A 16,891-nucleotide genomic window follows, 5' to 3' on the forward strand; every position below is an offset into this window, starting at 1 on the left:
ATTAGTCCCTATACTAAAGTGTTACCAAATGTTTTAATAAAAAAAATTTAAATGATATAAAAACATAAAACGTACAATAAAATATAAAATTTTATTCAGTTACAACCTGAATTTATCCTTGAAACTGTCACAAAAGTTGCGCATTTTTTATTTATGGCATATACCGACCAAGTATATCCAAAGGGTTCACATACTTTTTCCCATGGTAAATGTGTTTCTCGCTACTGAAAGTAGCTGTAAAGCAAATTCATTGGGATAACACACCGATGTGGTCAAAGGGATTTTTCTCACACACACAGACATTCTCAGTTCTGATCAGTCCAGCCATGTTTCCTTCTTAATGCTTTGTGACAAGCAAACAGCCGCACTGCTCAGCAACAGAGTGACGCTTGGTTTCTCCTTGAAACTGCTCTTTAAATAACTGCACAATAGCTTATTCACAGAGAGAACAGCACATCCACACAAACAGCTTACATATGAATACACTTCTTCGCTCTTTATACCTTCATGCCTACAAGCATGAAAGGTAAATCGCCCAATCAGAGAAAAGTGTGACTGGCGCAGGAAACGTGTTTATGCAAATGCCTGCCTGGCCTTATTAAATCAGTGCCCCATGGGAGCATGCAACCAGTGTGAGAGGGGTATTTATAGATATCACCCACTTCTGGCAGAGCATGTGGGCGCATCCATGACTATCCCAGCGGGATTTCAAATAATGACAGTGGGGAGTGGGAGATGGCGTGGAAATTTCTAGAAAGGGTTAAGCTTTGTGAATGACAGAAGATGAAAAGCGAGCCTAAGGGGGTCTTTTTGTGTTTCTCAAAAACATTTAATCGGCTCACAATATTTCCTAACGAGTTACAGTACAGATAGACATTTATCCATAAAAGTTGAATATATACATATACATAAATATACATATACACATATAGACATACATATACACATACATATAAAACCCAAATTCTGGAAATGTTGGGACATTTTTTAAATTTGAATAAAATGAAAACTAAAAGAATTTCAAATCACATGAGCCAATATTTTATTCACAATAGAACATAGATAACATAACAAATATTTAAACTGAGAAATTTCACAATTTTATGCACAAAATAAGTTCATTTCAAATTTGATGCCTGCTACAGGTCTCAAAATAGTTGGGACGGGGGCATGTTTACCATGGTGTAGCATCTCCTCTTTTTTTCAAAACAGTTTGAAGACGTCTGGGCATCGAGGTTTTGAGTTTCTGGAGTTTTGGTTTTGGAATTTAGTCCCATTCTTGCCTGATATAGGTTTCCAGCTGCTGAAGAGTTTGTGGTCATCTTTGACATATTTTTAGTTTAATGATGCGCTCTATAGGTGAAAGATCTGGACTGCAGGCCAATTCAGCATCTGGACTCTTCTACTACAAAGCCATGCTGTTGTAATAGCTGCAGTATGTGGTTTTACATTGTCCTGCTGAAATACACAAGGCCTTCCCTGAAATAGATGTCGTCTGGAGGGGAGCATATGTTGCTCTAAAACCTTTATATACCTTTCAGCATTCATAGTGCCTTCCAAAACATGCAAGCTGCCCATACCGTATGCACTTATGCACCCCCATACCATCAGAGATGCTGGCTTTTGAACTGAACGCTGATAACACGCTGGAAGGTATCCCTCATCTTTACCCGGAGGACACGGAGTCCGTGATTTCCAACAAGAATGTCAAATTTGGACTCATCTGACCATAGAACTGACCATAGAACATAGAAATTTGGACTCGTCTGGTCACAGTGCCATGCACTTAATGCCTCATCTGCAGCCATTCTAGATGCACAGTAAAACTGAATTAGCAGCGCTCTTACTGCATGACTTCAAAATACGGGTATACAAGTTATCAGTTTAGATGTTAATATGGCAACTTTACAATAAGGTTCATTAGTTAACATTAGTTAACATGAAATAAGAATGAACAATACTTCAGCAGCATTTATTAATCTTAGTTCATGTTAATTTCAGCATTTACTAATGCATTATTAAAATCACAAGTTGTATTTGAAAACATTAATGCACTGTGAACTAACATGAACAATGAACGATTGTATTTTTATTAACTAACATTTACAAAGATTAATAAATTATGTAATAAATGTATTGTTCATTGTTTGTTTATGTTAGTTAATACATTAACTAAAGTTAACAAATGACATCTTATAGTAAATTGTTACCATTAATATTTATTAACTTGACAGTATTTTCTCTCTTGTTATTTCATAGGAGCTCCAAAGAAAACAGAGAAAGCCAGAGTCTTGTACCCTGTGTTTATCAGTATCTTTATGTTCGTGGGTGAAAAAGAAAAACTCAATAAACAAAGTAAAAAAATAATTTGACTGATAACTGATCTCAGTTTAAACATTTGTTATTTTCACTATGCTCTATTGTAAATAAAATATTGGCTCATGTGATTTGAAAGTCTTTTAGTTTTCATTTTAATCAAATTTAAAAATGTCCCAACATTTCCGAATTCAGGTTGTACATACACATATACATATAAATATATACATACATATAAATAAATAAATTATATATATATATATATATATATATATATATATATGTGTGTGTGTGTGTGTGTGTGTGTGTTTATATATATATATATATATATATATATAACACACACACACACACACATTTATAATATATATACATTAATAATATAAATTACATAACTCAAATATGTATTTATTTGTTCTAAATAAATGTAAATGTGAGTGTAAATGTGATATGTATATGTGTGTATACATACATATACAGCGGGTAAGTATTGAACACGTCACCATTTTTCTCATTAAATATATTTCTAAAGGTGCTGTTGACTTGTTTTCACCAGATGTCGGTAACAACCCAAGTAATCCATACATACAAAGAAAACAATACAAATAAGTTCAGAAATTAAGTTATGTGTAATAAAACAGAATGACAGGGGAAAAGTATTGTACACATGAAGAAAGGGAGGGGCAAAAAGGCATGGAAAACTTAATTTCTGAACTTATTTGTTTTGTTTTATTTGTATGTATGTATAGAGAGTTGTATATGGGTTGTTACCAACATCTGGTGAAAATTTCATGTCAACAGCATCTTTAGAAATATATTTACTGGGAATAATAGTGACGTGTTCTTATTTTACCTGCTGTATGTATATATATATATATATATATATATATATAGGCTTGGTGAGGCGTGGTGCTTGCTTGTGTGTGTGTGTGTCTGCACTGTTGCTCATTCCAGACAGGTAGCAATGCAGCTAACAAGCTCTGCTCTTGTGGCAAACAACAGCATTGGAACAATTGGCTTGTCTATTGTAGCCAGTTATTCCAGTGGAGCTGTGTGTCTCTGTCTGTAGCATTTTTAAGAGGTGACGATCACCAGGGCTGAGAGGATAAATTGGGAAACTCTTTCTCACTATTTGACAATGCCTTGTGTATGGAAGCATATGTGTAGCAAAATTCAATTTGAAATGTAATTTGCAAAATGGCAATGCAATATGTAAAATGGCAATGTATTTCTGTATTTAAATTTACATTTTCCCATACATATGTGCAACATTTAGTGCAAAATGAAAATGAAAATTCAATTATATAATTTAAATTTGACATTTTCTACACTAGTTTAATATGCAAATTAAAAACATATTTTAAAGCTTTATAAGTTGCAAAATTAAAATTAAAATGTATTACCCAAATTGATTAGATATGTTTAACATGTCCAAGGAAAAACTGTAGCAAAATTATCATTTAAATGCTGTTTTTCGTGAATGCATTTAGACTTAGGGGTAGGACACTTGGGATTGCATTTTTATTGTGATACCGCATGATATTTGTAGCAAAATGCAATGAGAGTTTCAAAATGCATTCTGAGCCAAAGGTGCAGCAAAAGGGTAGCAAAATGGTGATTTAAATGTCTTTTATTTTTTTTAAATGCATTGACACTTACATATATGACGTTTCAATTGCATTTTCATTAAAAACCCCATGATGCATATAGTTTAAGTCATTGTGGATTTGAAAATTCAGATTGTGCATCAATCCGAGTGTAAACGGTGAGAGATGTTCAGGTAGGTGAAAAGCGTTTGGTTAACGGTGAATATTGACCTATCGTGCGTCCTGTTGCCGAGCCCTGCCTTGATGTAATGATTGATAGGTAGGGGGTGTACTCGGCTCGGAATGCATTTTCAAATCCACAATGACTTAAACGATATTCATCATGGGTATGCAATTGAAAACGCAATTGAAACGTCATATATGTAAGTGTCAATGCATTGAAGAAAAATAAAAGACATTTAAAAAACCATTTTGCTGCCCTTTTGCTGCACCTTTGGCTCAGAATGCATTATGAAACTCTTATTGCATTTTGCTACAATTATCATCCAGTATCACAATGAAAATGCAATCCCAAGTGTCCTAACCCTAAGTCTAAATGCATTTAGGAAAAACCGCATTTAAATGATAATTTTGCTACAGTTTTTGCTTGGACATGTTAAACATATCTAATCAATTTGGGTAATACATTTTAATTTTAATTTTGAAACTTATAAAGCTTATAAAATATGTTTTTAATTTGCATATTAAAACTAGTGTAGAAAATGTCAAATTTAAATTATATAATTGAATTTTCATTTTAATTTTGCATTAAATGTTGCACATATGAATGGGAAAATGTAAATTTAAATACAGAAATGCATTGCCATTTTCCCATTGAAAATAATTTAAAAAAAAATTCAAATATTTTCTATTACTTTTAAATTATGGCAGTATTTCATGTTAAAATAGAGCCAATGCCTTTAAAATCCAATTTTTGAAGCCAGATTAGTGCCATCTGGTGGGAGTAAAATAAGAAAAACAAATGCAATTCCATGGTTTAGCACATAAATTCCTACATAGCTCTATATAAAAGGCCTATAAATTCTCTAATTGTTTTTAGATATATATATACTTATTTTTATTAAGTTGTGGGTTTGGATATATATATTTAGACATTTTCAAAGACAAGTTTTTGTAAAGGTTTAAATTTTCTTTTCTTTTTTTGGAAATGTTGATTTAAAGCGTCAGTTTTTGAATTATTATTACAACAGTCAAACCAGAAAACAGAGAAAGCATTTTGTTTCACAAAATATAAAAAGTGACAAAAATTAACAGGAATATTTTATCAGAGTTTAATCCTTCTGGGTCTGATCTGATTCCAGCCTCTTATTTCAGTTTTCTGAGTTGTTATGGCTATATGGTTATAACCATACCAGTTCATTTGAATGTGTATATTTGTGTATGTGTGTGTGTGTATATGTGTCTGTGAGTGTGTGTGTGTGTATGTGTGTGTGTGAGTGGATGTGTCTGTTTTGCACTCTTGATGTTGAGTGTAACCTTCTCCTTGCTGTCCACTTTTTTTTACTGCATTGTAGTTATTGCTTTTATTTTACATATTTGCTGTGTTACAGTCACACCAGTTCACAGGTGTGTGTGTGTGTGTGTGTGTGAATGTGCTGGTTTTGTGGATGTGCTGGTTTTGCACTCTTGATGTTTTAGTGTTTCACCCCATTATTGCTGTGTACTTTTTTCTGCTGTGATTAAGTCGTTGTGATTTTTAAGAATTCAAAAGATTTTTTCGGTCAAAAGTGACCGAAGAATACCAGAGGGTTAAGAAAGTGAACTGAACCAACAAGAGAGTGAGGGCTGAGATTTAAAAAAAAGAAAAAGAAAGGTAGATACTAGATATTTTAGGTTTCCTAAGAAACCAGTGGGCGTTAAACACTGATCGAAGGTGTGAAAGACATTTCTGCTTTCTAAAACCCTTACTGATCAAAGCCAACGGTCTTGTCACATTTGACAAACTCCCTTTAATACAAAATACGTACTATGTAATAAGACTTGCAAGCAAAAGCAAGCGTACTTTCACACGTCCATGAATCTACCTAAAGTCTGGTTTGGTCTGGTTTTTATTGCACAATTGCAATCAGAGTTGAGTTTCAGTGTGATACAGAGTTCTTATGACGTGAATGAGAGTTTAATGAGACTACCGGTACAGAAATCCCTTGGTGAATGTCTAATTAGCCCACTTCTATAATTGAAACCTAAAACGAGTCCCTTCGAAAACATCTTTGAGTCCGCCTTGCTTGGCTGTCTTTGACATTGACTATATTTATACCTACAATCCCCTTTAGTGGCTCTTCTGAGACTAGCTAGCAGATTTACACAAGAAAAAACTAATGACAATGTCACAAGGCCAAGGCTTCATCAAATAGAAATCGCGCCTAGTTTACTGGCACGCCGACGTCCAGAGCACACGCGGCTTTGGCGGCACTTCTAGACCGGTGGAGAACAAACGTGAAAACAGAATTAAGCATGAACCTCATCACCGTGGCTCTGGAGGAAGATGAAAAGCGCGTTTCATCTGCATGAATGAGATGAATGGCAAGGCTTCTTAGAGAAGTGGTGGGACAGCGCCAGATCGCTAATGTGGACTGAGGCGTGGAAATGTGCTAACGACAGCCCACCAACGTTCTCCATTTTAGATCACTCTGAATCCCTTTGTGGATCGTCTGCCAGCCGTGTCATATCACCTGGCCCTGCTGGGTGCACTGTGTAAATATTACGGTATTCTAGGCAGGGGAGCTGACCCGGGACTTCTAGAGCGCTCCTCTGAGAGCTGAAGGTATGTCTGACTGAGAGAAGGCCGCTGAGAGGGCTGTCAGACGCACAGCGCTGGGACTATCACTCTTAAAGGGTTCGCAGGGCACTTGTGAGAAAGGCAGAGCAGTCCATCTCATAAATTAAGGCTGAAGCCCATCTGAATACACAAAAACTTTTCTTATAAGGTTTTAAAAGGTAAAAGGTAAATGGTAAAAGGGTAAAAGGTAAATAGTTTGCCAATGATGGAGGTAACAAGTAGTGTATAACAGTCAGATTATATTGAAAGTAGCAAATATTAACTTTCTATTTGTTTACTGACAATATAACCAGGGGTTCTAAGGTCCACTTGGTTCAGAAAGGGGGTTCTAGGGTCCAAAGAACAAAAATATGAGAGGGAACCTAAGATGATTTTATGAAACTAATACAGTAACATTCAAAAGCAAAAATTTTTTTTAAAAAAGGAATTAATACCTTTATTCAGTAAAGAAGCATTAAATTGAAGTGACAGTAAGGACTTTGACATTGTTGTAAAAACTTGGTCCCACTTCATATTAGTTAACTACTATACACTTACATCAGAAAGTACAATGTACTTTGTACTTACATCAATAAGTACAATGTACTTATTGTGTTCATATTGCTTTGCAAAACACTTCTGCTGCTATTGAGGTGGGATACGGGTAAGGTTAGGCACAGATTTGGTAGTATAAAATTTATAAAACTTGCAAGGGATGGGTCAACAGTGTAATTGTAAATATATCTGTAATTAATTTCCCATGTAATGGGACAATAGTGTAATTGATTATATGTAGGTATTTTTTTTAAATATAAGTACAATGTAAAAACATGTTCACAATAGCCACGTTTCCACTCTCGGGCCAAAAGCGAGCATGCTAGTGCGTGCCAGGGCCAGTCGCGTTTCCACTGTCACTTCTGGGGCTTGATCGTGCCTTGTTGGGGGTTTCTTGGTGCCGACAGGCAAGGATTTTTGGCCCGCCGAAAACCTTGGGCCAAGTGGGCCAGCTCGTGCTTGGGGAATGTTTATGAACAAAGGCGGAGAGCATCAGCGCCGTGGAATATTTCATATAGTTAACAGCTATAACACCAGCATTTAAGACTTTTAAAATGATTTTGCTCAAAACTCACTTTTTGACAGCAGTGAGTGTTTGAAATAACTTCTGTTTGAGATCCGATGTGGATTATGATCACCATACAAGGCAGAAATATTTATAAGCGATGCAAAAGACTATGCACGCTAGCCATTACCATAGAAAACATGGTAAATATGACCACTTGAAGAAATCAGACAAATCATATAGGCTATCACAATCGTGTATTTATTTAGTAACATATTTCATCTGTCAGTAAGTCTCACCTCTTTATAAAACCCCGAATTCCGGAAATGTTGTGACATTTTTTAATAAATAAAATTTGAATAAAATGAAAATCACATGAGCCAATATTTAATTCACAAAAGAACATAGATAATATAAATGTTTAAGCTGAGAAATTTTACAATTTTATGCACAAAATGAGCTCATTTCAAATTTGATGCCTGCTACAGGTATCAAAATAGTTGTGACGGGGGCATGTTTACCATGGTGTAGCATCTCATCTTCTTTTCAAAACAATTTGAAGATGTCTGGGCATCGAGTTTATGCGTTTCTGGAGTTTTGGTTTTGGAATTTGGTCCCATTCATATAGGTTTCCAGCTGCTGAAGAGTTCGTGGTTGTCTTTGACGTATTTTTCGTTTAATGATGCGCCAAATGTTCTCTATAGGTGAAAGATCTGGACTGCAGGCAGGCCAATTCAGCACCCGGACTCTTAGAGCGTATGTTGCTCTAAAACAGGGGTGGGCGAACTTTTTGATTCGAGGGCCACATCAAGTTTTCCACATTAAGTGAGGGGCCGCATAAATATGCTTATGACAGCTTTGATTTTTTTTTAATTCTAAACTGACACTCATTACTACTGTACTGTATGTAACTTGTACACACATGGCAGTTCTATTCTTGTACCATCTCTACCTATTTTTATGAGCACTTTGTGACACACAGATAAGTTGCATTGGTATACAAGTCGATTGATGTATAAGATACATTTTATAATTTCATTCAGAAATAATGTCAAATAAACTAAACGTTTACAAACATTAGAAACATGTATTTATATTCCCCAGACTCCACAAAAAATCCTGTAAATTTAGCAGTGTTCAGAATAGAAAAAAGAACGAAAATATAAGTAAAAAAACAAACACAAATTATAGTGGCATTCACTATAAACATATATTATAAACGCCCAGCCTAAATATTAAAAGCAAAACTGAAACTAGCGGCGTGGTTGCTGGAAAATGCACAATACAAACTCAAAACAAACTCACTTGTGATTCGTCACCAATCCTAATGTGCGCGCTTTGCGCTTGACTTTGATTGCTTTATACAAGTTGCCTTGGAAATCGCAGCATGTTTCAGATGAAAAAAAAAACAATTCATAATCCAGAAAAAACAGTACTATATCCATTTTCATAAAAATGTGTGATCAAAACAGAAGAAGAAAACATATCTTTGCAAGATGAAACAACAAAATATTTCCACGAGCATTGACTGGAGTGGCCGCGATCAGCTCCATGACGGTGTAAATCAAGGGTTATATACTTGATTTACTACTGCACTACAAGCTACAGTGCCATCTATTGGATTTTACTGATATTGCATCAAATTAGCTATTTTGGACCAATTGCCTCACGGGCTGGTTGAAAACACCCGTAGTTTGCCCACCTCTGCAGATTAGTATGATTTTTAAAATTCCCTTGGGGGCTGCCACAGGAGTGATAGTGGGCCACAGATGGCCCACAGGTCGTAGTTTGGACACCCCTGCTCTAAAACCTTTATATACATTTCAGCATTCATAGTGCCTTCCAAAACATGCAAGCTGCCCATACCGTATGCACTTATGCACCCCCATACCATCAGAGATGCTGGCTTTTGAACTGAATGCTGATAACACGCTGGAAGGTATCCCTCCTCTTTAGCCCGGAGGACACAGTGTCTGTGATTTCCAACAAGAATGTCAAATTTGGACTCGTCTGACCATAGAACACTTTTCCACTTTGAAACAGTCCATTTTAAATGAGCCTTGGCCCACAGGACACGATGGTGCTTCTGGACCATGTTCATATACGGCTTCCTTTTTGCATGCTAGAGCTTTAGTTGGCATCTGCAGATGGCACGGCGGATTGTGTTTACCGACAGTGGCTTCTGGAAGTATTCCTGGGCCCATTTAGTAATGTCAATGACAGAATCATGCCGATGAGTGATGCAGTGTCGTCTGAGGGCCCGAAGACCACAGGCATCCAACAAAGGTCTTCGGCCTTGTCCCTTACGCACAGAGATTTCTCCAGTTTCTCTGAATCTTTTGATGATGTTATGTACTGTAGATGATGAGATTTGCAAACCTTTGCAATTTGATGTTGAGAAACGTTGTTTTTAAAGTATTCCACAATCTTTTTACGCACTCTTTCACAGATTTGAGAGCCTTTTATAGCTAATCATGTTACAGACCTGATGTCAATTAACTTAATTAGTTAATTAGTAGATGTTCTTCCAGCTGAATCTTTTCAAAATATCATGCTTTTTCAACACTTTGTTGCCCCCGTGCCAACTTTTTTGAGACCTGTAGCAGTCATCAAATTTGAAATGAGCTCATTTAGTGGATAAAAGTGTCAAATTTTTCCATTTAAACGTTTGTTATGTTCTCTATGTTCTATTGTGAATGAAATATTGGCTCATGTGATTTGAAAGTCTTTTAGTTTTCATTTCATTCTAATTTAAAAAATGTCCCAACATTTCCGGAATTCGGCTTGTACCTGACTGTCTGATGCTCATATTTAGCTCCACGTATGTCATAAACTATATCATAATCATAGTTTTTGTTCGGGAGCTCCCTCTGCTACTCAGGTCGTATTTTTGAAGGAGAAATTATAGAAATGATCATTCTTTCTAAATGTGATGTATACTGCGACTACAAATGAACAGAAAACGACGTAACTGAATATGTGTGTTCTCTTTCTCTTGTGAAAGCACAACCTGATATTGCCGAGTGCGACGTGTTCCTGGGTCAACATCTTTGTTGACCCTGGAACAACATTGTGATTAACCAATCAGATTTTTTTTTTTTTTTGTGAAGTTTAGGATTACAATCAGTGTTTGGTGCCTGTACATCAGTGTAATTCATCTATCAGTTCCTCTGAACTGACGTGAAAAGGGCAGGTTTTAGAGAAGTGCAGCGGAGCTTCTGGTCAGACGATGGAAATACAGCGTGATTTTGGGCTTGGTGCAAGCCCAAAGTAAAGCACTGGCCCGACCGTGGAAAAGTGGCCTATAAGTGCATAGCATCAAATGATTAATCTAAATGTAAGTACATGGTAGTTAAAGCCACTTAATATAAAGTGGGACCACATATTCAAATAGTTTGTATTGTAATAACATTTCACACTGTTGCTGTTTTTTACTATATATTTTAGCATAAGTACAGTATATTACTATCCCATGAGGCCACAGGAGAAAAGTTGATGAAGTAATGATGTATGCATAAACGGTGGAGAACAGGGACACCATGATGTAATAAGTATGGATTGTATTTAAGCTACACGTGTATAATTATAAAATGTAGTTTTAACTGGTCAAGAATTCTTCATTAAAGCATTGAGAAATTTTTAAGTACTTTGAATAAAACATCATATTGTTGTGATTCATCTCGGACAAGATTGGTCTCATTCACGGCTTTTACTGAAGTTTCTTTTTTTGCCCATGATGACAATGAATGCAAAATTGATTTCCAGATGATGCAGTAAAATAATTTCGCCGTAAGATTTTTGTTCACAATTCAGAATTTTTTTTCTGTAACTCCTGGTGAAAAACGCTAGTTTAGACAGACAGAGAATCAAGAAGTGGCTGAGAGTGAAGCAGAAATGTATTTTTCATAATTGCATGGATTCAAAGAGCAAAGCCATTTCCCGTAACTGCACAGCGCCATTCATTCTCCCTTCTGTTCCTGTGTATAGTAATTGTAATGATGTGATTGAGCTGGCATTCTACGTTCACTCTCATCCACAATAACAAAAAAGAGCTCTGGTCCCCCGTGTGGACGCGCTTCCTGTAGCTGTCACTATAGACCGGGTAATTTGTTGATTTAAATGGTTGTATAACTCAGGGGCCCGAGACAAAATGAGCGGAGAAGAAGACTCCAGGAGAAAATCTGAAACCGAGAGGGTTATCGTCACCACAGCTGTCTCACACACTTCCTCTGTGACAGTACGTCTGATTAGATTTGCCAGAGGACGACAACTTCTGCCCACCTCTTTTCTCTGTTCTCTCACATGGGATTGAGAGAGAGACAGACACAGATTGAAGAGGAGAGACAAAGAGAAGGGGAGACAGAAAGTAGAAGAGTGGAGGAAGGAAGGAAATGGAAGAGATATTTGTACTCACATCTGATGCAGGACCCTTATCTGCTCCGGGGCAGGAGAAGGTGACGAATTCATGGCAACGCTTGTGCACCACAAAGCAGCAGACTGAAAGAAGGAAGGAGAGAGAGAGACAGACAGATGAGATAAACGGTGAGAATCAGAGCTCATGGCACTGACAGACATTCATCTGCTGTGACAAAGATCCTGTTTGATTTCACGACATGCCCTTTGACCCAGCCTGAACCCCCCCACACACCCCTCACATACACTGCATCGCAATTAAACACTGCATGAGGCCTTACTACAACCGTTTAACAAAAGGTGGTACTTGCACACCATGAGAGCTTGTTTATTGCAGTTATTATTACATAATTCTTGGCTTTTGAATTGATTCCCAATTTGTGAGCGCACCACAGTTGAAACAAAAGAGATGCGTGTGTGTGTGTGTGTGTGTGTTATGGGCATTTAAATGCTGCTCTGTGTAGCGCACATGTACTACACATCACCACATTTTCTATTTTTGTTACAGCGCACTCCGACTGCAGCAGTTTTTTCGGAAATAAAATACATGGCAATTAATTCACACATTAAATTTTGGTGTTCCCTTCATTCTTTCTCCACAAACTGCAATAATTCACTGGTTATATTAGATGTCAAAATCTTAAAGCACACATTTTTATATATTTTTAAACAACTGCTACAACAAAGATGTATGATAAACAAACCAGCAGTACTGGATGACAAACATTTTTTGGTCATTCATAGCATCAGAAACAAACCTTCATAAACATTCACAGCCATGTTGGTCCACCAGTTACACCAGCAGCAAACCAGTAAAAAAGATATGATAAAAAAAAAAAAAATCTCTGAATTAAACATTTAATATAGTTTATACACATATTTAATTTAGTCTTTTTTTTAAATCCAATATAATATTTAATCTATGCCTGACAACAATGTAGTATCACTACTGTGCTGTGTGAATGCTTATATCACTGCCTGGTTTCACTGGTGTGGGTGGTGTTTCACTGTATATTAGTAGGCAGTATACGGTACTGTATACTACTCTGTAAGCAGCTAGTATACAACAACCTGTAACAGCAGCCAATCCGCATAAGAGCTATAGGAGGTGAAACTAGCCTACTATGCAAATGCTGTGCTGTGCTGGACTATACATGCATACAATGCCCCTCTGTTCACATCACTAATGCCCCTGGCACCTCTGCAGTATGACACATCCAGGTCATCGTAGGGGCATCGTTCTTCCTGCTGCAGGTTACACTCCTACTCACTGAAGGTGACCGTGTGTATTTGATCTATAGTGTGGATATTTCTGATCCCATGAGACTGGAGCAGGTTATAGGCATTTTCTCACAGGAAATGACATAAGAAGTCTTTCACATTCACTGTAATCTCTTTCAGAATCTGCACTTTTAGTCTAGCAGCTCCGGCCAAAACACAACAGCCAAACTTCAGACAAGCTGAACAGCCACTGTCACCCACACACTCCAAATACTCCAGTGAGAAAAGTGAGAGATAAAGAAAAACAGATTTGGAAGAGAACTGAAGCATATGATTCAGTGAAGTTTGCTCTTTTCATCTTTGTGATCCTAAACCAGTTTATTAAAAAATGTAATAAAAATAGGCCAAATACAACCTGAGCTAAACATTCAAGCAGCACCTAGTTACAACAATGCTCCAGTTCTTTTGAGCTCTTACATCGTTTTGGATTGGGAACTGGGCAACAGAACAATCAGTCCCTTGATTAGCTTGTTTGCAGATCTGTGGAAGGACCAGATCACTGTAAAAACAATAATGTGTTAATACGCAATTTTACTGTCCATTAAAAATGCTTTTTTCTAGTCCAAATTTATTATTGAATAAAAAGAGAAAGAAGACAAAATATATGAAACAAGAAGAATCACATCTTCTCAGATTTGTTTCTTTTAAGAACAAAGATAGTACTAAGAAAATAGTTAAATAAATAAATAAATGTGTTAAATAAAGAGTGCTTGTACAGAATATTACCAAATTCTCTCCCAAAATAAAAAAGGGGGTGATCAGTTGGAGTGCAAAGGTTTCAGGCAATTGAAGTTATAAACAGTTGCCATTTATCATAGAAAGATCCAGAGCTGCCATTCTGAGAACATCTTCAGCCCAAAACACTTTAATAGTAAATAGATTTCTGAATTTGATCTTTAAACTTCTCCTCTTTAGAAGTGCATGGAATCACTTCAAAACGGAGTGCTGAATCCTGTGTATCTGAGCCAAAAGCAAACAAAAACACATGATAGATTTTCATCTCGCCTTTTGGCAAACACCTCCTTTTTTGCCTCTCTTTTTAGTGCTCAGAATAAAATTGTGATGTGCAGACTATGATCAGCACTTGAGAACGGTCAACACCACTTACATTTTTACACCCTACAGTGGCTATACATTATACACAAGAACAACTCCCCCAAAAATGTGATCAATTACTCTTTTACTTTCTTCCAACAAAATATCTCTTCTTGGTCAGTTTTAGCTACGCATTTTACAATGAATAAGAACTTTCAGACATTGCACACATTGCTACTGTCACGGTCGCTGCCGGAAGGAACACGGAACCGTGGATAAACGGAATAGACTTTATTCAGATCTTACACACAGGGGAAATCCACACAGGAAGCAAGGAATGACACACGAACGTAGCTGGTAGACCCGACCAACACAAACTGAACAGACTAGGGCTTATAAGGACAGGACAATCAAGGAACTAAGGAGACACACCTGGAATAATTAAACAATCAAAGGGAGACAGAAACTGGGTCACAGGGAACACATGGGAAGCAAAGACACAACACAACAGTCCAGGGGTGTGACAGCTACATCTCTCAAACACTCAAAGGAAGGATCTTCAGTTCAGTTTAGAATATTTAAAAGTGCACTCAGCAGTTTTCTGCTAATTTAAAGACTTACACATTAGGAAATAAGTAGATGAAGAATCATCTTTAATGATGTACACTCACATAATTACTCATAATAGATTTTTATAAAAAGTGTTTTAATTATGTATTGTGCGAGTCACCCAGTGTCACGCGCTGCTACTGCGTTGGAGACGAAGGAGCTCAGAGACGAAGGTGATTCAAGGAACTGTCTTTATTCATCCAAATAAGACCCACAGGGAAACAGGACACACACACGTAACAGGGGGATTGATGAACAATACCGTAACCCAGAATAAGGGACAGACAGGGCTTAAATAATACTCAAGCTAAACAAGATAACTAAACACAGCTGGACATGAATAAACCAATAATTAACTAATATGAACAGGAAACACCAAATAAGGACATGACAGGAACACAACAGGAACACATGTGACACACAGAGTGTTTCACTAAAGAGAATCCTCACGCTCATTGGCTGCTGCTTCTGTAGATACACTAGTTGAGAAGAACAGTGTTGTGTGGTGATGCAGAGAGTGAAAATTAGACAATGGAATACACTTATTTTCACACTTATTACTGGAGAATCAGGCCTGAAGGCCTGAATACGGATGCCAAGGTTGCTTTATTTATTTATTTATTTTATGCATAAGTAACGTCGGTTTTACTGCATCCCTTTAACTTAAGACAATTTACAAGTGTTTCGAAAGGAAAGAAAAGTTCAGGCAGAATTATGAGTATTTCTATTCTGGTGTCACCATTGCCTTGTACATGGCGAACCAGAACCACAATTTCAGTAATTATGCACAAAAGTATTTTCAGGTAATTGTACTCTTACTGTCATTAAAAATAAGAATATAAAGTATATAATCATGATTATTGGTGGGTTTGCACTGCAACATAAATAAATGCTGAAAATATCACCACATTTTTTAAGAAAAGACCAGCAAAATCCTGGTGAGACTGGGCAGTGCAGCGTCTAACATCATTGTGGTATCAGTACATAAAATACAGCAATGCTAACCCTAGCTAAAAACTACTGAATACACCTTTAATAAGGAATATAGCACACAAGACATGTGCTTTGTGAAACCTTTATGCCACTTTTCTAACTATTTATTATAATTGCAGTATGGAAGAGAGTGGCCAGCATATATGTTTTTTTTTTTTTTAAAAGGCATTATGTTAAAGGGGTCATATAATGCCATTTTTGTACAAGCTAATATGATTCTTTAGGGTCTAAATTGAAAGTTTGTAATATACTTTAATTAAAAATTCTCATTAGTATTGTAAGAAAACACTCATTTTACCTGCTCAAAAACAGCTCTGTTTTCAGCACACCGTTTTAGTGCGTGTGTTTTTAAATGCTAATGAGCTTTGCTCGCCCGCCCTCTGTTCTGTGGGGTGTTTTGACACAACACACGTGGAGTGTTGCCTTGACAACAGTTGAGGGTATATTTTGAAGAATGGCAGCGGAGTCTCTGAGGATACTGTGCAACCGTATCAATTGAACCGAGTCGGACCCGGAACAGGATGACGGCCCCGAAGAAGTTCGACAATTAAGGCTCGAATGGGACGTTTCTGAATGGTTGGTTAACGTAATGTCACTTTTATCTATTTTTGTGTGTACTGTCAGGTAGAGTAGTGAGATACGAACGCTATGTGTTTACTGATACGTTAGTTCATTGACAGATTGATGTTACAGCTAATGGTCATGAAAAATAAATTTGGTAAATGTAGGCTTGTCAGTGATGCGTAACGTTATCTATGCAGTGTTAGGTACAACTCTCAGGGCGGAAACCATTAATTTTCATGCAGTTATAACTGTTTT

At 36.7% G+C, this 16,891-nt stretch overlaps 1 protein-coding gene across 4 annotated transcripts in view; it reads right to left on the reverse strand.

Moving 5' to 3' along the window:
- Positions 1-16,891, reverse strand: part of prkcbb (protein kinase C, beta b) — a 155,317-nt gene that overhangs the window by 104,493 nt on the left and 33,933 nt on the right. For 2 of the 4 annotated variants that reach the window (XM_058769639.1, XM_058769638.1), the window contains exon 3: positions 12,156-12,238. In XM_058769639.1, the coding sequence (XP_058625622.1) occupies positions 12,156-12,238 (83 nt within the window). Of the gene's footprint in view, positions 1-12,155; positions 12,239-13,852; positions 13,936-15,200; positions 15,328-16,891 lie in introns of those variants that run through there. The other 2 variants (XM_058769640.1, XM_058769641.1) reach the window with 2 other exon arrangements.

This window comes from Onychostoma macrolepis, chromosome 03 (assembly GCF_012432095.1).
Source record: "Onychostoma macrolepis isolate SWU-2019 chromosome 03, ASM1243209v1, whole genome shotgun sequence".
NCBI classification, from domain to species: domain Eukaryota; kingdom Metazoa; phylum Chordata; class Actinopteri; order Cypriniformes; family Cyprinidae; genus Onychostoma; species Onychostoma macrolepis.